General features: G+C 46.8%; 1 protein-coding gene across 1 annotated transcript; it reads left to right on the forward strand.

Moving 5' to 3' along the window:
• The first annotated feature begins 796 nt into the window (after positions 1 to 796).
• Positions 797 to 19,752, forward strand: LOC147603795 (cysteine proteinase 2-like). The gene is made up of 8 exons (XM_086796420.1): positions 797 to 1,116; positions 1,198 to 1,319; positions 1,409 to 1,527; positions 1,658 to 1,731; positions 1,884 to 2,148; positions 18,871 to 19,002; positions 19,093 to 19,231; positions 19,325 to 19,752. Exons 1-8 carry the CDS (start codon positions 947 to 949, stop codon positions 19,387 to 19,389), a joined length of 1,086 nt encoding a protein of 361 aa, XP_086652546.1. The 5' UTR covers positions 797 to 946; the 3' UTR covers positions 19,390 to 19,752.
• Positions 19,753 to 20,804: the final 1,052 nt, after the last annotated feature.

Here is a 20,804-nt window from a genome sequence, read left to right on the forward strand (position 1 = left end):
TATGTGTATGGGCACACGTGTGTATGTGTATGCGTGTGTGGATAATTTTTGGTTAATTTTTTTAAAAAAAATAGAAATGGTTATTGCTTTTACATTTTTTTCCATCGATGAAAATGTGTGGTGAAGTGTGTTCACTCAAATGGATGCACCTTCTCTTCTCCATATCTCTATCTCTATATATTATCTTAAGGAAGAGTTTCACAAAGCGACCACGTGGCATGAATTTGGAGGTTTGGGAAGAGGATCTAGGAGGTTGGGGTAGAATTTGAATTTGGAGGTTGGAGACGTGTGGAGCAAGGGTCACTCGACTAGTACATATAACGATGGGGTGTTCTATTTTCAAACAATGATGATAGAGAGAAAGAGAGATACATTTTCATCATATAAGTGACCTCCCTATAGTAGTGCTCACTTTTTACACTAAAATTTGAATTTGAAATGGGAATAAAGCTTGTCTTTCATTCTTGAAACTCTGCTTTCTTGTACATGGTAAAATGAGATGGCCACAAGAGTGACACGTAGATGAATGTTGTGGCAAGGGCAAAATAGAGAGAGTAATACTGCAAGATAGCAAACGACGCATAGTTTCTCTTGCACGATAGCAAACGACGCATAGCTTCTCTTGCACGCAACACATTTTGGAACTTACAATAGTGTATGGATCAACACTCTATGAACCAACAACGGAACCACAATTTCAACTACAAGAACAAACTATTGTTAGTATCACTCCATGGTGTACAGTCTAAGTTGAAGAATTGGTGATCTCCTTACGCAACACATGCTGACCCTTCCTAGTCGCTCACGAAATAGGAACGTCAGCTGTGATGCCACTAGGCTATTCGGACAAAACTTGGCCCTGTCTGAAAAGTTGGGTTGGCCGGCTTAGAAGATTCCCACCTCCCTGCCTTGCAAAGTTGCAAATTATCTCTTCTGCTGTGTGACCATGGCCTCGGCCTGTTTGTGTTTTCTCGCCTTTGTCTTGAGCAGCACCCCCTACCTTGTCTCGTCAGTGCGAGACCCTTCTCTCACCACTGCAAGTATCTCTGATCGGAGCTTCACTAGTATCTTGGGGGACTCCCCTCTCGTCCACAGCTTCATCAGCTACGCTCGACAGTACGCCCCCCTCTCTCTGTCTCGGCAGGTCCCATGTGAAGTTGGGAAATATGGAGCTAGTTTGATCGCTGTTGTGTGCAGGTATGGTAAGCACTACAGCACAGCGGAGGAGCTCCGTCACCGGTTTGGTGCTTTCGTGGAAAGCGTGGAACTCATTGAGATCACCAACCGCAAGAACCTTTCCTACACTCTCGGCCTCAATCGTGAGTGGACTTGCCTTTGCCATCTGTTTGGCGTAATTGATTTTCTTTGCTGTGCCGCAACGCCTTTTTGGGTCGCCTAATGCTTGCAGATTTTGCGGATCTGACTTGGGAGGAGTTCAAGGGTACATACCTCGGGTCTGGTGATCAACAGAATTGCTCAGCCACTAGGGGTACCCACAACCTACGAAGCTCCGCTCTTCCAGCAAACGTAAGATCCCTCCTCTTTTGGCACTCACTGGCTGATATATTAAGCGGGCGCTCCTATTCTTATTTGTTTAGTTGTTTGTTTGTTTTTTTCCGCGGGGGGTGTGGGGTTTTTTTTGGCTTGGCTCTTGCAGAAAGACTGGCGTGAGGATGGGATCGTAAGCCCCGTCAAGAATCAAGCTCATTGCGGTTCTTGCTGGACCTTCAGGTTCATTCCTGTGTGTATGTGTGCGCGCCCGTTATTTTGGAAGGAGCTTGTTGACACTTCATGTTGCTGTCGTGTTTGTTGTCTTTCGTTTTTTTTTGTGTGTGTGTGTGTGTTGTGGGCGGGGGGGGGGGGGGGGGGGGGGGGGGATGCAGCACCACCGGCGCCCTGGAGGCGGCGCATGCGCAGGCAACGGGGCAAATGGTACTGTTGTCGGAGCAGCAGCTCATCGATTGTGCAGGTGGCTACAACAACTTCGGGTGCAACGGGGGCCTGCCCTCGCAGGCGTTTGAGTACATACAGTATAATGGTGGCTTGGACACAGAGGACGCCTACCCTTACAAGGCGAAAAACGGGGAATGCCAATTCAGCCAGGATTCCGTGGGTGCACAGGTGTACGACGTGGTTAACATCACCATGGTATGCCACAATTCCTATGTCCTAAACAAAGCCTGATTGTTCAAAAAACTGCTAATTAGGTTAGAACATCTCAATGGGAACTTGACCTTTCTTTGAGTTGACATAAAATGTTATTTGAAACGAAAATGGAGAACATGTCTAGCCTCTGGGGCTTAATGCGCACAGAAAAGCCACTGGAGAAGAAGGCAATTTCACCTTTACGCTCCACTCGTGACCATCTAATTTTGGGATCCGTGTTCAAGTAGAACAGAGGCTTTATGAGCTTGTATGATATAAATCATTTGCCCTAATGAGAAAATTCAACGTGGTTACCCCTTTTAGTGATGCCAACATAGATTTCATTATTAGATTTCATTGAAAAATGAGGTTTTATTGGGAGGGCCGTTCGAGTAAGGAGGTACTCACGTGAAGACCTCAAACAGTGGCTATCTTGGCCTCTCTCTCACACACACATGCGCGCGCTACGATTGCACTACACATGCCTGGCACCTGCTCACCAAACAATTTCATGGTTTTTGACCTATGCATCAACATTAACCACCACCAGATCATGACATAGTGGCAGAGGTGCCTTGGACATGAATAGAGGTAGCTAGGGGAGGCAAAACAATCCGTGAAATAGGGCTGGGTTGGGGCCATTGGCTGCTAGCAAGATTAAGATGAGGTACTGTGCAGCATGATTGCAAAGGAATTAACGTGCATTCACGGCGCTGATGACGTTAGTGGGGATGTTGTACTATCCAGTCCATACTATGCATGATGGAGTTGATGGTTTATTGTCTTGTGGATGACTGCCATGAGGCTATAAATTGCACATTCTTATAAGGTGAATTTGGGCATGTTCTTGGATTCATCTAGGTATATATATATATATTCACGGCATTGAGCTATGGCTTTGACTGTGTAGTGTTCTAATGTGAATGTTGATTACCGCCATTTACGGAGTGGAGGCAGGACAGACACACTGTGTGCTGCGGGAAAGTGAGTGAATTCCACCTCCCCTATCCCGAAAAAGAGACTTCTATTAAGTATGGAAAAATATACGAATGGGAGATTTCGAACCAAACAAGACTGAAATCTGAACCAAACAAGGTCCCATATGAGTGGCAATGAAGAAGATGCCATGATCTCACTCTCATAAATTGGCCGTGCTTTCTCTCCACCACAGCCGTCAAAGATCCTGGATGATATCACTCCAAATCCTGCAAATGCACTATGTATCATACACCAAAGTACCGTCAATGGCCTCAGTGCATCTAGCCTTCCAAATGTGCTAGGGTGCAATGCTAGCAATACTCTCTCATGCTGTGTCTCGACTTTGGGAGGTTCTAAAGACTACACTGTTGAGCAACCCAATTGACCATAATGACCAAATCCTAGTTGCTCCCCTCATACCCAAGTTGTGGGCCCAATTGTGTCATCAAAATGATAGCACCAAAGCAATATAAGTATCCCTCCTTATCCTTGCAAGGAAATGTGCTATCGCAATCCAAATCCTTTGTGCTTCCTTGCACTCCCATAAGCAATGGTAGATTCTGTGAATATCTTGCACATCTCGGGCATGCTGGGCTAACACCAATGACCGATACTTTGTTGGTTGGTGGGTGAGACCACCAAGTATAAAGGAGAAAATCTATGTTCTCTTGCAAGAGTGCTGCAACCTTCTCCAAAAATTCTAGAATGTAAGGTGTGATACCATAAGCCTCCTTTTTGTGAATGTGTCCTAGGTTTACATGCCTTGCGTCCCGCATAATTTAACTAAAGAAAGGCATGCTTTTCAATGGGTTGGTAGCTTCTCTCCACTCCCACTCATTGGGGTCCCAATGCAAATTGATCCTCAATGATTAACCTCAGCTCATTCCCTTCAATTGGTATTAGAGCAAGTTTTGATCCAAGCTTCATTAAGTAGGTAGTTAAGCCCACTTCTAGTAACTAACTAGTTTTTTCACTGTTAGCCAGAAAACCCATCTCTGTAAATCAGCTGAGATCTCCTTCCTTGAAGCTTTGTACTCCAAACCTTTTATATAAGCCTCTTGCCAAGTCCACGTACGAAAGGATTTTCTCCCACCGAGAAAAAATATTTTTTTCATGATTATTTATGTGTGAGAGTCAAGGGTTCTCTGCCCGGGATGTCCCCCGAAATCTGAATTAAATAAAGGTGTGTTTTCTCTCTTATATGTTTGTAATGCCTTATTTTATTAAAGGCTCCATTCCTATGTTATCCGTGTGTGAAGTCGGGGGATAGTTCTGGAAGTTGAAGAATCTTATGTGTGGTCAAGCTCCATTTGTAGGCTTGATTGCAATTTGTTGTATCACGTTAGGTATGGCCACTGTGATCTTTTGCATCACGTGGTGCTAGGGAGCCCAAATCACCTTAAGTATGAAGGCTGTTCCTCATAACACCACTCTAATCTGAAAGGGGGATTGTTAGGTATTCGAAGCTCCTTGTGTGTGAACACTCCCCTATGAGTGTTAGTGTGTGTGAACACCTCTTAGAAGTGAAAATGTGTGGGTATTCGGAGCTCCTTGTGTGTGAACACTCCCCTATGAGTGTTAGTGTGTGTGAACACCTCTTAAAGGCTCCATTCCTATGTTATCTGTGTGTGGAGTCGGGGGATAGTTCTGGAAGCTGAAGAATCTTGTGTGGTCAAGCTCCATTTGCAGGCTTGATTGCAATTTGTTGTATCACGTTAGGTATGGCCACTGTGATCTTTTGCATCACGTGGTGCTAGTGAGCCCAAATCACTTTAAGTATGAAGGCTATTTCTCATAACACCACTCTAATTCCGAAGGGGGGATTGTTGGGTATTCTGTCATGTGCACAGTGTGTATCTACCGTGTGCTATACGCATGCAAGACTAGTTTCGAGGCTTGGGGAAGCTTGGAACTAGGCAGGCTGATTGACGAGCTGAGTTAGGGAAATACTAACGGGCGGGCACCCAAGTATGGACGGGCGGGCGGCCAAGTGTGGACGCTCGATGACCGGCCAAGAGCCTATAAAAGGGTGGCCAAGGTTAGTTATTGTATTATAGAGAGTCTCGCGAGTTTGTGAGAGCTCTATGGTCTCGGAGCCTGGATCTAGTGCAGACGTGCACCTGCTTTATGCAACCGAGGCCGACAGCAATCTCGAGGCCCGCGAGGGCAGCTTCGTGGCGGTATGGGACGTCGCGAGGAGGAGATTGGTCGGTACGTCAACCTAGTTAGCTCAGCTCATGGCTCGGTGGGGACAGCCAAGACTGTGGGCTTACCCACGGCTGTCGTGGTTGGGAGGTGAGTCAGGCCTGCACCCCCTTGCTTGTTTGTTGTTCGTTTGTTTGCAGGATTCGAGTTTCGAACCAAGATCGATCACGAGGGGATCCGTGGGGATTTGACAGTGGTATCAGAGCATACCTCGTGAATGAGCAAGTCGGTAGGTAGAGAAGAAGAGGTCGAAGAACGGTAGAGAAGAAGAGGTCGAAGAACGGTATGTGTTAAAAAGCTTGCTGTTTTTTCTGTGCATACTGCAGTTTTCAGATTAGTATGTGTTTTTTCTTCATCAAAGAACCCCATGTTGATGGGAGATGGTAGGTTTAGAAGGGTTGAATGCTTTTGCAAAGAAGAGGAAAGATGTTGTGCAGTCACATGACCTGCAGGGAGAGAAACAGAAAAAAGAGAGCGAAAAAGCAAGTTTGCTTTTCGTGGACAAGGAGAGAGAGAGCACGTGTGTGTGTCGTTTGTACTGCCGGCTGAGTACTGATGTACTGGGCGTAAGCGTAGGCGCGTTGGGCTACCAGCAGATATAGGCCAGGCCAGGCGGCCTAGGCCTGCGTAGCCAGGCGGCCAGGCCTGCGTAGCCAGGCGGCGCCTAGGCCAGGCCTACGCAGCCTAGCGCAGGCGGCCCGGGCCACGTACAGTAGGTTGGCGCCTAGGTAGACCAGCGCTCACGCCAGGCAGTCGGCGCCCAGACCACGCACAGCAGGCGGGCGCCCAGGCATTCGTGGCAGGCGTAGGTTGGCGCAAGGAAGTAGGCGACGTCAGCATCAGCACACGCCGGCAGGTATTTCCAGGAGAAAAAAAAAAAACCAAAAAACAACAAGGAAAGCACGTTTCTTTTTTAGCTTTCAGTTTTTTTTTGGAGTTTAAAATTTTTAAGGTTTAAAAGTCCTCTCCTCTCTAAGGTTTCCAAGGTGTTTTTTCTTTTTTAAGAAAAGAGAATATATATATCCATATATATATATATATATATATATATATATATTCAAGGAAAAAAAAACACAAAAGCTAAAGCAAAAGCTAAGCATAGCTTTTCGAGATTTTTTTTGGCTTTTGGGAAACCTTTATAAACCCCCTCACGTGGGCTTCTTGCCACACATCTCTCGAGTTCTCAAGTTCTCAAGTTTTCAAGCTCTCAAGCTCGCTCGCACTTTTGTTGTGCAAAGATCGAATTTTCTCTCCACGTACCCTCTTCACGATGTCGACCCAAGAATCGGAGTTGGAGCCCCTCGTGGAACGCGAAGGCTTGCCGGCTACGGAAGGTACCGATGCCGATCTTTTTGACGATTTTGTGTCAAAATCTGATTTCCAAGAGTTCAAAGTAGCTCTCGAAGCTTCTTCGACAGAACGTTAGGCACAAATCGCAGCCCAGATGCAGGCTTTGCAGAACTCCATCGCTCTATTGACCACTACCCTCTCTACTTTCTCGGGAATGGATACCTTGGCTTCAGCTTTAGGCCCCAATATTACTCCGGAACCGTTCGGGGGCGAGTAAAAGCAGCGAACCAAGGAGATCGTGGACACGTGGCTACATAAGTGGCAAGTTCACTTTCAGTTTCATCCATATGATGATGGAAAGAAGATCCAGTTAGCAGCAGGTTTCCTGTCCGGCAAAGCTTTGCTTTGGTGGAAGGAACTGAACCCTAAGCCAACAACTTGGGCACAATTTGAAGACATTTTCAAGAAAGAATTCCTCAAGAAAGAGGATGATTATGATGTTGTTGCCCGGTTTTCAGCTTTGACCATGACCTCGCTAACACGACTGAAGGCAAGTCTTCGGACCAACCTTCGAAGAATTCAAGTTCGACACCAGCGAAGAAAAAACGACTCCTTAGGGCTTTGAAGCTCAAGAAGGAAGGACGTTGTTTTATCTGCGAAGAAAAAGGACACATGCGTAATGAGTGCCCAAAGCAAAAGGGTACCAAGTCAAACGCAGGACCCAAGCCAAAGGCAGCTAACCAGTTGTCTTTGACAGGTACGTCAATTACTGTACTTTCTCGCTCTAGTACTTGTTCTGATTGTCTGTTCAATTCTAAAGTATTTGGCATGCATGATCTTCTCCGAGTTTATGGAGAAGTGAATGGCCATAAAATTCACATTCTGTTAGACCTTGGCAGTTCGCATAACTTTGTTAACTACAAACTTGTGCAGAAATTGAGTCTTGATACGACACTCAGCGACCATACCTATGAGGTACGTCTACCTGCGGGCAGACAAGTTTGGGATCGCAAGGTGGAGATGCTTCCAATCCAGATTCAGGACTACAAAGATACTCTGGAATGCTATGTTATGCATCTGGAAAATGTAGACTTGTTATTAGGGATTGAGTGGTTTAAGACTCTTGAAGTCCAGATAGATTGGTCTAGTCATATTTTTTCTTTTCAGCATAGGGACACCAAGTATAGTATTTTAGGTGATTGTATTCATCTCTCTCAAGGACCTCTTGTAAATACAATTGATTTTGGAAATATAATGGATTCTTCCTTGTACACCGCTTTCATTGTGTATTGATTCCACTTTCTTCTTTTCTCATCCCTTCCATGGATGTGAATGAATTAAGTGTGTTTGAAAGCAAAGAATTACAGAAGATACTTGATTCGTTTCAAGACGTATTTCCTAAGGAATTGCCATCGGGTTTACCACCTGAACGGGCAGTAGATCATCGTATTGACTTGATCCCTGGTGCTCATCCTGTCAGTATTCCACCTTATAGAATGAGCCAAGCTGAGGAAGATGAGTTGGCTAAACAACTCGCAGATTATTTGAGGATGGGCCAGATCCGTCCAAGTAAATCACCTTGGGGTGCACCTGTGTTGCTTAGGAGAAAGAAGGACAATACTTGGAGAATGTGTATAGATTACAAGAGATTGAAGAAGCTGACCATTAAGAACCGTTATCCTCTCCCTAGATCAGATGACTTAATTGACCGGTTAGCAGGAGCGAAATATTTCACGAAGATAGATTTACGTACTGGCTATCACCAGATACGTATTCAAGAAAGGCATGTCGAAAGAACCGCTTTTCGGACTAGGTATGGCCATTACGAGTTTCTCGTATTACCTTTTGGGTTAACCAATGCTTCAGCCACTTTCCATGTCACGTGCATCCCGCACTTGGATGCCACGTAGACATTTCTGTACAGAAGGTGCAGGACCTGGGATGGTGAACTGGTCCCATGTGAGCCCAGTCCGGGACGAGTCAGCCAGGGATCCATCTCAGTCGTCCGAGGTCAGGTGTGCATTGTCCTGCACATGAGTCCAAGGTCAGGTGTGCATTGTCCTGCACATGAAGCAGTGCCAGTCCGCGCTGTGAGTCTCCCTCTGGAATGATGTCAGATGTGCTGTGTATCTGGTTTGCAACTGGATGCCAGGCCTCTGTAGGCATGTAGTTTGCATGTAGAGATGGGGCCAGCCCATAGGGCTACCCCAGGGCAAGGTTTTGCATTGGCATACTTAGTATGGGCATGGGGGAGGTATAGAACCACCCCCAAGGGGCCAGGAGGGCCCAAGACATTGCCCACCAGCCAAGGCAAGGGCTGGAGGGGCAGTCGGCCAGCTCCAGAGCCTCTGGACAGGCAGCCGACAGAGTGTAAAACCCTAAGACAGCAGGCGGCCAGGTGTGGGGGGCAGTCCCACACCTCTGCGCAGCATGTCCAGCAGCCAGGGTGCTGCCCAGAGTCATGCACAGGCTGGACAGGGTCTAGACAAGTGTGAAAACACTTTATTAAAGTGTGAACACAATTTAATGATGAAACTCAGTCGTGGGTGCTTCCTGAAACCAGCCGACTGCATGAAGGGAGGGGTATAAATACCCCAGCCCATAATCCCATTATTCATCTCATAATTCACCAAGAGCCTCAAGCATTCAAGGGCCAGGACAGCCAAGGGTTTGCTAAAGCTAAGGGGTGAAGGACTGAAGGTCAAGGGCAGGTTTTCCAGCCAAGAAAAGGTCAAGTACTTTGTATTTGTTTCAGATTTACATCATTCTAATAAAGCAAATACACCATCCGTGGTGGGGGCCCTACAGAGGGTAATTGGGACCCAATACTGTGTCCTTCTCCATCTCCCCCTTCTCTCTCTATTTTCTGCACATCGTCTTTCCGTTTGTGCGTTAATTCCGTCGCGAAAAGAGTGCTGTTTTCTGAGTTTTGAAGTACCGATCCTTCTCCGAAGCTTCCGCATATTACAGTGGTATCAGAGCCTACTTCAAGGACGAAGATTCAGCAAAGAAAACCAGAAAATTTTTCGCTCGTGTGGTTGGTTTTTAGACGCCGGTGGACTACCCCTTTCGGAGTGACTCCTGTCCCTCGAAGGACGGTTGGTTTTTAGCCTCCGGAAGCCTCCGGAAGTCTCCCACACAGATAGTGGATGGTCAAATTGCGTTCCGGAAAGGAACTGCATATTCCCGCTATGGCGAGCTTTGGCGACGAGAGAGAACCAGAACCATGGGACCAGAGTGCACCAGGCAGCCCAGCTAGGGCACCCGGCTTGAGTGTACAAGACATGTTCCAGCAGATGATGCGAGCAATCGCAGACCAGACAACCAAGTTGGACGAGCAGAAGGCGCGGATTTTGGCTCTGGAGGAGCGTTCTCGCTCTCGAGCGTCGCGTTTTCCATCTCCTCCTCCCTCTCCTTCCGTACCCCAGATACCAGATCCTCGTCACAGGGACCCTCTCGAGGGGTCACAGCCGCAGTCAAGCTCCTTGCTTGAGATGCAGATACGGGCATTGGAGATTCGACAACGAGAAGACGAAGCCATGCGACGAGTGGAACACGAGCGTTACCTCCGAGCTTTGGACGCCAGATTGACACCGGCGGCGCCCTCGAATCATTTTCCCGAGAAAATGAACTTCAGTAAGTATAATGGTAAACTCGATCCCACTACTCTGTATTCATGGTTACATCAATTTGAAGCTTACTTTGCCGCAGTTAGGAAATCAGAAATTGACAAAGTGATCTTAGCCAGTTGGTATTTGGAAGGGGAGGCCATTCCTTGGTGGACTCAGTGGGCTCATGCCCACACCAGATCAGGTATGGCAGCTTATGGGTGGGACGAGTTCGTCCGTGACCTTAAGCAGCGGTTTTTACCGCCCCACTACCTTGAGCGACTCGAAGACGAGTTCAGGGGTGCGCGTCAGAATGCGCAACCAGTCCTTCAGTTTGCCAATAGAATTTCGACCTTGTGTCTACAATTAGGCTTATCTGATGCGGACAAGAAAGGGCAGTTTTTGTATGGCCTGGACACGCACATCCAATGGGAGGTGCGTATGTTTAGACCAGCCACCTTTGAGGACGCACTCTCGCTTGCGCAGAGTGCAGAAATGAAACACAATGGTGGCAAGCCCAAGACTTCCCAGCCGGCTTCTCCCAAGGCTAACACCTCGGGGGGCAAAAGCCAGAACCAGACGGGGTCTTCCCCAGGACAGAGCCCGGGAGCCTCTGGCTCCAAGAACTCGAACAATGCGTCTAAGCTTACTCCAGACCAGAAAGCGGAGGCAGGCAAGACAGGTGGAAAGTTGAGTGCTGAGGAGCTTGCTCAGTACAGGAAGGAGGGTAGATGTTACTTTTGTCACACAAAAGGACATACTTCTCGGGATTGTCCGAAGAAGCCTCCAAAGCCCGCCGCCGCCTCCACAGCTTCCGTGGTGAGCACAGCTCCCACACAGACCCCAGTGGCTACCCCTAGTTCTTCAACCCCCGGTGCTTCAGTTGGAGCAATTATTAGCCGGGAGCTCGAAGATAAGCAGAAGGGCGCCCATGACCAGGAGTATGAGCGCAACGAATTGCTCAAGTCCTTTGGCTACATAGGTGGCCAGAGAGTCGTTGTCTTGTTTGACAGTGGCAGCACGGAGGATGTGATCACGGAAGAGGCCGCTAGGCGTGCCCGTTTCGAGCTCACTCCGGTGGACAAACAAGTTGAGGGTTTTAGCATATGGTTGTCCCTCTTGTAGGAGCAGACATAATTTTGGGGATCCAGTGGTTTCACAAGTTTCTCCCTGATGTCAAGTGGGACAAGCACACGTTCCAGATTGATCGGAATGTGTCAAACACCCCTGTGACCATTAAGTGTGAGCCAGGTATTCCAAACTTTCCGCTCATAAGCCACTTGCAGGCTAAGCGAGCAGTCAGGAAAGGCGCACAGTGTGCGATGATTTACATCCAGACAGCCCAGACGGTGGCCAGTGCTTCCGAGAAGTACTCGGTTCTCCATGAAAAGTTCCAGAAGATTTTTCTTCGGGACAGTCTCCCTCCCCAGCTTCCCCCGTCCAGACCGGAGGATCACAAGATTGACCTCCTCCCAGGCTCGGAACTCCCGAGCAAGTTTCTGTATCGCCTTTCTAAGGCAATGGAATCGGAGTTGGACCGCCAACTCCAAGAATTGTTGCAAGCTGGCTTCATCCGCCCCAGCGTGTCGCCGTTTGCAGCACCGATCTTATTTGTCAAGAAGAAAGATGGGTCTTCTCGGTTGTGTGTCGATTATCGTGCACTCAACAAGCTGACTATCAAGAGCAGATTCCCGATGCCTCGAATTGACTATATTCTCGAGAGGCTGAATGGAGCTAAGGTGTTCTCTAAATTGGATTTAAAGAGTGGGTACCACCAGGTTCGGATTGTTGAGGGGGACATCCCCAAGACAGCTTTCCGTACAGAACGGGCCCACTATGAATTTGTGGTCATGCCATTTGGTTTGACGAACGCCCCAGCTACATTTAACCGCATGATGATGCGTATTTTCCGGGAGTTGATTGGAGTGTGTGTGTTCATATTTTTGGACGACATACTCATATTTTCAGCTACAGTTGAGCAGCATGACATTGATGTGGAGAAAGTCCTTAGGTTGCTGGAAAGCAACGAGCTCTATGTCAATGAAAAGAAGTCAGAATTTTATCTGTTCCAGGTGCATTACTTGGGATATATAATCAGTGCCGAAGGCATTCGACTTGATCCGGCTAAAGTGGCCGAGATTGTTAACTGGGAAGTACCTCAGACCGCTTATGACATTAGATCATTTGTGGGTATATGCCAGGCATATTCCACCCACATTGACAAGTTTTCTGATCTCTCGGCAGACCTCACCGATCTGCTAAAGGGAGTGAAAACAAGGAGGCAAAAGATTCGAATGACTCCACGAGCGTTGGAGGCATTCCAGAACCTCAAGGTGGCTTTGTCTGAAGCGCCTTGTTTAGCCCTTGCCTCGTGGGACGAACCATTTCAGGTGATCACCGATGCGAGTAACATCGCAATTGGAGGTGTATTGCAACAGAATGGTCATCCGGTAGCTTACATGTCTCGTAAGTAACTGCCCGCCGAAAAGAATTACTCAGTCTACGATCGTGAACTCCTAGCAGTCATTCAGGCCTTGAAACATTGGAAACATTTCCTGTATGGCCGTGACTTCGAGGTCCGCACTGACCATCAGGCATTGCGCTCGATTCAGACGATGCCAAGTGCACAGTGGAGTGATCGACAACACCGCTGGAGTCAAATATTCCAGCAGTTCGGTGGCATGATTGAGTACCTTCCAGGAAAGGCCAATCCAGTGGTCGATGCTTTGAGCAGGAAGGGACAAGTATCTGCGATTCAGACCACTAGACTTGACCTTGTTGGTACAGGACTAGAAGACATGAAGCACACGTATGCGGATTCTGAGGAATTCGGTACACAGTGGGAACAGGCATTGGATGCCACAGGACCATGCCATTTTCTGATACGCGATGGTTGGCTTTACTACAAAGGCCGACTGTGTGTCATGAAATCATTCCGGGCAGCTCTTCTCCATGATGCCCATGACGCCATTACAGGTGGTCATAGGGGCATGAATTCGACTCTGGAGAAATTAGAACGGCAATACTATTGGCCAAAGATGAGGCGTGATGTGTTTACATATGTACAACGCTGTGACATTTGTCAAAAGGTGAAAGCTCCTCGGGGAAAGAAGATAGGGTTGTTACAGCCTTTGCCAATTCCTGAGGGTCCTTTCCAAGACATTTCGATGGACTTTGTCACAAATCTGCCTCCCAGTCCGAGTAAGCGTAATACACAGTGTTTGACTATTGTTGACAGGTTCAGCAAATTTGTGATGCTTATTCCTTGCAGGGCCAATGTGACCGCCGAGGATGTTGCCCAGCTATTCATTCGGCATTGGTACCCGATTGGTGGAATTCCTAGGACCTTAGTGTCAGACCGAGATGCCAAGTTTACCAGTCATTTTTGGAGGGCATTGTTTGATAATTTTGGTACTAAGTTGAATTTTTCCAGTGCATTCCACCCACAGACAGATGGCCAGACAGAGATATACAACCAGTTGGCCTTTGATGTGCTGAAGTGTTACGTCCACGATCAGCAAGGTAAGTGGGAATCGTTTTTGCCTTTAGTTCAAGCTGTGTTGAATTACTCTTTTTCTTCAGCTATTGGCAGGACTCCATATGAGGCAGCGTTTGGAAGACCTTTCCAGTCGTTGTTAACCAGGACGTCGTCTTCAGTACCGGAGGCGAACAGAGTGACGGAGTCTTACCAGGAGATCCTAGAGTCCGTCAAAGACAGATTGGGTAAAGCGCAAGAGGCCTACACTCGACAGGCCAATAAAGACCGAAGGGACATGAAGTTTTCGGAAGGAGATTGGGTATATCTTCGGATTATGAAGCAAAGATTGAAGCAGGTGGGCAAGCGATGCCCAAAGTTGTCTTTCAGGAGCTTCGGACCATTCCCCATCCGGAAAAAGATTAATGAGGTGTCTATGCAATTAAAGCTACCTCCGAGTTGGACTATGCACGATGTATTTCATGTCAGTTGGTTGAAGCCATATGCAGGTCCACCCCCTTCAGAGGTCAAAGACGAAGCGGAACCAGACATTATAGATGAAGCAGAGGTAATGGTTCCAGAACAGATCCTTCTGCACCGTTTCAAGCATGGCTCAGGCCGAAGACTACGACAGTTCCTCACGAAGTTTCAAGACCGAGGAACTCGTGAAGCGGTATGGCTCGACAAAGAATTTTTCGAAGATTATCCGGCTTTATTGACGGATTATTTGGAGGCTATGCAGCTTCCGTCAAGTTAAGCAGAAGGGGATGTCACGTGCATCCCGCACTTGGATGCCACGTAGACATTTCTGTACAGAAGGTGCAGGACCTGGGATGGTGAACTGGTCCCATGTGAGCCCAGTCCGGGACGAGTCAGCCAGGGATCCATCTCAGTCGTCCGAGGTCAGGTGTGCATTGTCCTGCACATGAGTCCAAGGTCAGGTGTGCATTGTCCTGCACATGAAGCAGTGCCAGTCCGCGCTGTGAGTCTCCCTCTGGAATGATGTCAGATGTGTTGTGTATCTGGTTTGCAACTGGATGCCAGGCCTCTGTAGGCATGTAGTTTGCATGTAGAGATGGGGCCAGCCCATAGGGCTACCCCAGGGCAAGGTTTTGCATTGGCATACTTAGTATGGGCATGGGGGAGGTATAGAACCACCCCCAAGGGGCCAGGAGGGCCCAAGACATTGCCCACCAGCCAAGGCAAGGGCTGGAGGGGCAGTCGGCCAGCTCCAGAGCCTCTGGACAGGCAGCCGACAGAGTGTAAAACCCTAAGACAACAGGCGGCCAGGTGTGGGGGGCAGTCCCACACCTCTGCGCAGCATGTCCAGCAGCCAGGGTGCTGCCCAGAGTCATGCGCAGGCTGGACAGGGTCTAGACAAGTGTGAAAACACTTTATTAAAGTGTGAACACAATTTAATGATGAAACTCAGTCGTGGGTGCTTCCTGAAACCAGCCGACTGCATGAAGGGAGGGGTATAAATACCCCAGCCCATAATCCCATTATTCATCTCATAATTCACCAAGAGCCTCAAGCATTCAAGGGCCAGGACAACCAAGGGTTTGCTAAAGCTAAGGGGTGAAGGACTGAAGGTCAAGGGCAGGTTTTCCAGCCAAGAAAAGGTCAAGTACTTTGTATTTGTTTCAGATTTACATCATTCTAATAAAGCAAATACACCATCCGTGGTGGGGGCCCTACAGAGGGTAATTGGGACCCAATACTGTGTCCTTCTCCATCTCCCCCTTCTCTCTCTATTTTCTGCACATCGTCTTTCCGTTTGTGCGTTAATTCCGTCGCGAAAAGAGTGCTGTTTTCTGAGTTTTGAAGTACCGATCCTTCTCCGAAGCTTCCGCATATTACATTCCAGCAAATGATGAACGATCCTTTTCGTAAACATTTGGGAAAATTTGTGGTGGTGTTTCTGGATGATATTTTGATTTATAGCCGTACTCTTGAGGATCATGTCAGACACCTCACGATTGTCTTATCTATTTTGAGACAGAATCGACTATATGCTAAATTGAGTAAATGTGAGTTCTTTATGACCGACATCATTTACTTGGGACACCAGATCACTAGAGATGGATTGAGCATTGACTATGACCGAGTTTAGAAGGTTTTGGACTGGTCTATACCGCGAACAGTGAAACAACTTCGTTCTTTTCTCGGTTTTGTTGTTTTTCTTCGGAAATCTGTACGGGAGTACTCTCAGCTCACACTACCGATGACCGACTTATTGAAAGGTCGTGGACGTAAGTCCAATCAGCCTATCACTTGGAATAACGATTTGGATATGGCCTTCAGACTTTTGAAAGATAAAGTCAAGGAAGCACCTATCTTAGCAATGCCTGATCCTCGTCGGCCTTATGTTCTTGAAACTGATGCCAGTGGCTATGCTATTGGGGCTGCTTTATTTCAAGATGAATTTGCATATAATAGTACTAAGCATACGAGTACAGGGTTTAGTCCTTTCATGCTTATGTATGGTTTTCAACCTAGATCACCTATTACAGTAGGATTCTCAAGACTTCAGCATGATGCAGCACGTAATTTTTTGCAAGATATGCAGGAAATGTTACAAGTTGCGAAGGAATCTATTAGAAGTGCTCAAGACCGAGACAGGTTTTATTCTAATAGACATCGTTCACCTAGAGAGTTCTCTGAAGGAACGATGGTGTATTTGCGAGTTCCGAAAGATTCCGAGACTTTACGGACAGGTCGATCTCCGAAATTATCTCCTAGATACTGTGGACCATTTCGTGTTACACGACGGATTGGTTCAGCTGCATATGAATTGGATTTGCCTTCTCATGTGAAAGTTCAGTCAGTAGACTTAAGGAAGTACTGGGTGGAGCAGATCAGTTAGTTACTCCAAGACATGACATTTGTTCCGCACGAACCTGAAAAGATTCTTGGATTTTGTGAACGAAGATTGCGTAGTACGCTTATCATGGAATACAAGATCAAGTGGAAGGATCGTGTTGAGGAGGACGCTACATGGGAGACATTGACTTCTCTTCAGAGAGATTACCCTGGCTTTTTAGTGAGCTCAGGAGTGAGCTCTTAGAGGAAGGGGAGTATGTCATGTGCACAGTGTGTATCTACCGTGTGCTATACGCATGCAAGACTAGTTTCGAGGCTTGGGGAAGCTTGGAACTAGGCAGGCTGATTAACGAGCTGAGTTAGGGAAATACTAACGGGCGGGCACCCAAGTATGGACGAGCGGGCGGCCAAGTGTGGACGTCCGATGACCGGCCAAGAACCTATAAAAGGGTGGCCAAGGTTAGTTATTGTATTATAGAGAGTCTCACGAGTTTGTGAGAGCTCTATGGTCTTGGAGCCTGGATCTAGTGCAGACGTGCACCTGCTTTATGCAGCCGAGGCCGGCAGCAATCTCGAGGCCCGCGAGGGCAGCTTCGTGGCGGTATGGGACGTCGCGAGGAGGAGATTGGTCGGTACGTCAACCTAGTTAGCTCAGCTCGTGGCTCGGTGGGGACAGCCAAGACTGTGGGCTTACCCACGGCTGTCATGGTTGGGAGGTGAGTCAGGCCTGCACCCCCTTGCTTGTTTGTTGTTCGTTTGTTTGCAAGATTCGAGTTTCGAACCAAGATCGATCACGAGGGGATCCGTGGGGATTTGACATATTCGGAGCTCCTTGTAACACTCCCCTATGAGTGTTGTGTGTGTGAACACCTCTTAGAACTGAAAATGGGTAAGTGTGTGAAAAGGCTAAAAAACTGATGCAATTACTTCTCACCTTATTTGGCTCGGTCAGACTCTTCTCATTGTGAGTCCTGCAAGTATCTCACACATTCCCTACTATGAGTAGAACCACGTGATCAGACATATTTGCCACGTATTTGTGCCTAAAAGGCCTTGTTAGCATGAAACGAGAACTCAGTCTGCACCTATCCGTGGCCATCTGCTGCTCTGTTCTAACTGTAGACAAGAGGTCTGGGATCCAAGGAGATTGTGGATGCTTCTCGTGGTTCCTCTGAAGCGAGAACTCAGTCTGCACCTATCCGTGGCCATCTGCTGCTCTGTTCTAACTGTAGACAAGAGGTCTGGGATCCAAGGAGATTGTGGATGCTTCTTATGGTTCCTCTGAAGCGAAACAATTCTGCGCCTGATAGCTCTCTCATTGTCCAAGGCGAAAGCAACACTGATATAATACTGGTTGGTCCTCTCGAGGGCCAATGCATCTCTTTGCCAAGGGTGAGGATCGTCACATGACCTCCAAATCTCTTTGAACTCATGTGAAATCTCTGCATCCATATAGAGAGAATGAGGATAAGAGATTCAAGGGAATGCCATCTGAGTCCCAGGCTTCGTGAGGCACAAAACAACCGAGCAACGATCTGACTTGGTGGTGCCAGGCATGATAGCAATGGTGCCTCCCCTATCCAGGCCCGATCATCCACATAGAACCTATCTAATCGTGCAAAGATACATTCATCCTCGCTTCTGCTCTTTGGCCAAGAGCTTATAAGATAAACCGTTAGGAATCCTCTAGAAGTCATCCTGTGTCATATATTTCAGCACTTCTAGGACTTCCAACCAGCTCTGATACCAATCTAATATGCGGAAGAGCTGCCTGTATCAAGCACCGTGCAAAAACGCAAAGATGAATAGAGAGAAGAGAGAGAGACGCTGCTGAAACAGTGTTTTCAGTATATATGTATCAATATGTAGATGATCCCAGCCAACCTGGCCTCCCAAAAGTAACATCTATGCCTATGACCTGTCCCACCTATGAGGGATCAGATGACTAATGATTGGGTTGGCCTCCCAAAAAGTAACATCTATGCCTATGACCTGTCCCACCTATGAGGGATCAGATGATTAATGACTGGTCACTGAACTGACCCTTGCTATTTATAGGCTCATGAAACTCCCCTACATCTACCCGACTGTTGTCAGGGAAGTCCTTGGATATCAACCTACCAGAATCCCCATAAAAAGGCTCGTCAATGCCTAAAAATGCTCTTAATCCTAGCATCTGTGCATGTGACAAATTGGTTCCAGGGTTTGACGGTTGACTGTAGGCTCAGTTTGTAGCCTGCTGGATATTCCAAGTTTGCTTTTATCTTCGAGTTTTCTAGATGCTTGTTGTAGTCTCGTCGTTATGTTGTGGACTAATCAAGATTTCCTGGTGTTGATGAGGTGCAGGGGGCAGAGGATGAGCTGAAGAATGCTGTGGGGTTAGTGCGCCCCGTGAGCGTGGCATTCGAGGTTATCGGCGAATTCCGGCTCTATGAGAGTGGGGTCTTCACCAGTGACATCTGTGAGGACAGCCCTGAGGTTGCTATCCCCACCACCTAACCTAATCTTGCAACGTCCTTGTAGTAGTAGCAGCAGCCACAAATGCCCGTGTTTTTTTTGGCCCAGCAGAGTGTGAACCATGCGGTGTTGGCCGTGGGCTATGACGTGGATGAGAGGGGGATTGCGTATTGGATCATCAAGAACTCGTGGGGTGAAAGTTGGGGCATCGATGGCTACTTCAACATGGAAATGGGCAAGAACATGTGCGGTAAGCATGCAATGCACTTCTTATTCAAAGCTATATCTATGTAGGTGATGGGGTGCATCTTGTATCTTGTCCTTGTGTTTGTTTGCATGACAGGAATCGCAACCTGTGCATCTTATCCCGTTGTTCCGGAGGAAGAAGACATGGTCCAGGTGTCTTGAGCTGCTGCACATGTAAATATGGATATGCTTACAAATTAGAATTATATCCGAACTTTGTTTTTGCCTTTCGGTGGTGAATTTGCACAAACGTTCTGGAGAGGGTTGCCGGTACTACAACTGTAGCTTGTGCATCTAGGTAAATAAGCGAAACCGCTTGTGAGGTACAAAGTCATGGCTTTTTATTTAAGTTCGCTAGCAGTACTTGTGCTTCTAGGTTGTAAGCACACAGTAAGCAACAACAAATTCATGGTCTTCCTGTAAGTTGGTTGACAGCAGATCGTTCTTCTTGACACGTGAGCATTGTTATATTTGCAGTTTGATGGTATTTTTAGCTAGTCAAAATAATAAGGATTGAGTTTTAAATGCAATCTTATACACATATTTGATGATAGTAAGACTTAAGGTCAAATTTGTTAAATACCTCACTCCTCATTTTATTCAATAAATCGTAAACTATGGGGATGGGGTGGAATGTCGTACTCTAGGAGACAATTCTTTGAAGAAACAATCCTTGAACTTAGAGAGGAATCCTTGTTGTAAGAGACTAGGTGTAGTTTCCATGGTTGCAACCTTGTCAACTAACCTTTATGCAAAGCTGTATTAGGTTAAGACCATGTATGTTTTCCTCCTTTATGCAAAACTCTTAGCTTGGGTGTGGCTAAGCCAAGGGCTAATCTTTTCTTTCATCTGATCCCTTAGACAGACCATTACCATCTTTGATAATCTACAGTATTTGTATTGTAATGAATGATATATTGATGCCTCCAAGGTATACCTTATATAATGTCTACTCCTTGCAAAGGTGTTACTAGAAAATACCTTTTCTCCTCAAGGTTTGATGTGTAGACATTTGCATGTTTTACTACCTTAGTGTAATTATACTTTGTGCTAGTGAACGTAACTTAAATTTTAAAATGTGAGAAACAGACTCTAGGTTAAACAATTTCATAGTTCTTTTGGAAATGAAACCGTGTACTACCATCATAATGCACAATAGTAACATCTTTACCATTAAATAGTTCCTTTCATTCTTAGAAGATGAAGATATTTTCTGTACCTTTATGGTCAGAACACTCTTGATAGTGGTATTCTTTTGCTTAAATGAGCCATCCTCATCATGCTTGATCATGTATAACTTTGCTTCATTGCTCTTCTTTTTCTCTAGACAATCCATTGCAATATGGCTCTCTTTGTTGTATTTGTAACACCGAATGACACAAGGCTTGGAGTCCCCTTCATTAGGCTTGTCGGAAGTGTCAATCCTCTTGGCATTGTTGTTGCCCTTAGGTTTGTCTAATTCTTGATTTTTGGAATCTTGTCACTTGATGTTCGGAATTCTTCACCTCTTTTAGAGAGCTTTTTTTCCTCACATTTCATGGTAATGAAATAGTATAGCTAAGGGAATGTGGATGGAA

The sequence above is a fragment of the Cibotium barometz genome, chromosome 63 (assembly GCF_041138505.1).
Source record: "Cibotium barometz isolate CiBa-2024 chromosome 63, ASM4113850v1, whole genome shotgun sequence".
Taxonomy (NCBI): Eukaryota; Viridiplantae; Streptophyta; class Polypodiopsida; order Cyatheales; family Cibotiaceae; genus Cibotium; species Cibotium barometz.

Excerpts from the sequence above, each read along its gene's own strand:
- LOC147603795 (XM_086796420.1), top strand. The coding sequence starts at position 947 with ATGGCCTCGGCCTGTTTGTGTTTTCTCGCCTTTGTCTTGAGCAGCACC. Across the intron at positions 19,003-19,092 it reads TCTGTGAGGACAGCCCTGAG|AGTGTGAACCATGCGGTGTT; the intron begins GTTGCTATCCCC and ends TTGGCCCAGCAG. Across the intron at positions 19,232-19,324 it reads AATGGGCAAGAACATGTGCG|GAATCGCAACCTGTGCATCT; the intron begins GTAAGCATGCAA and ends TTTGCATGACAG.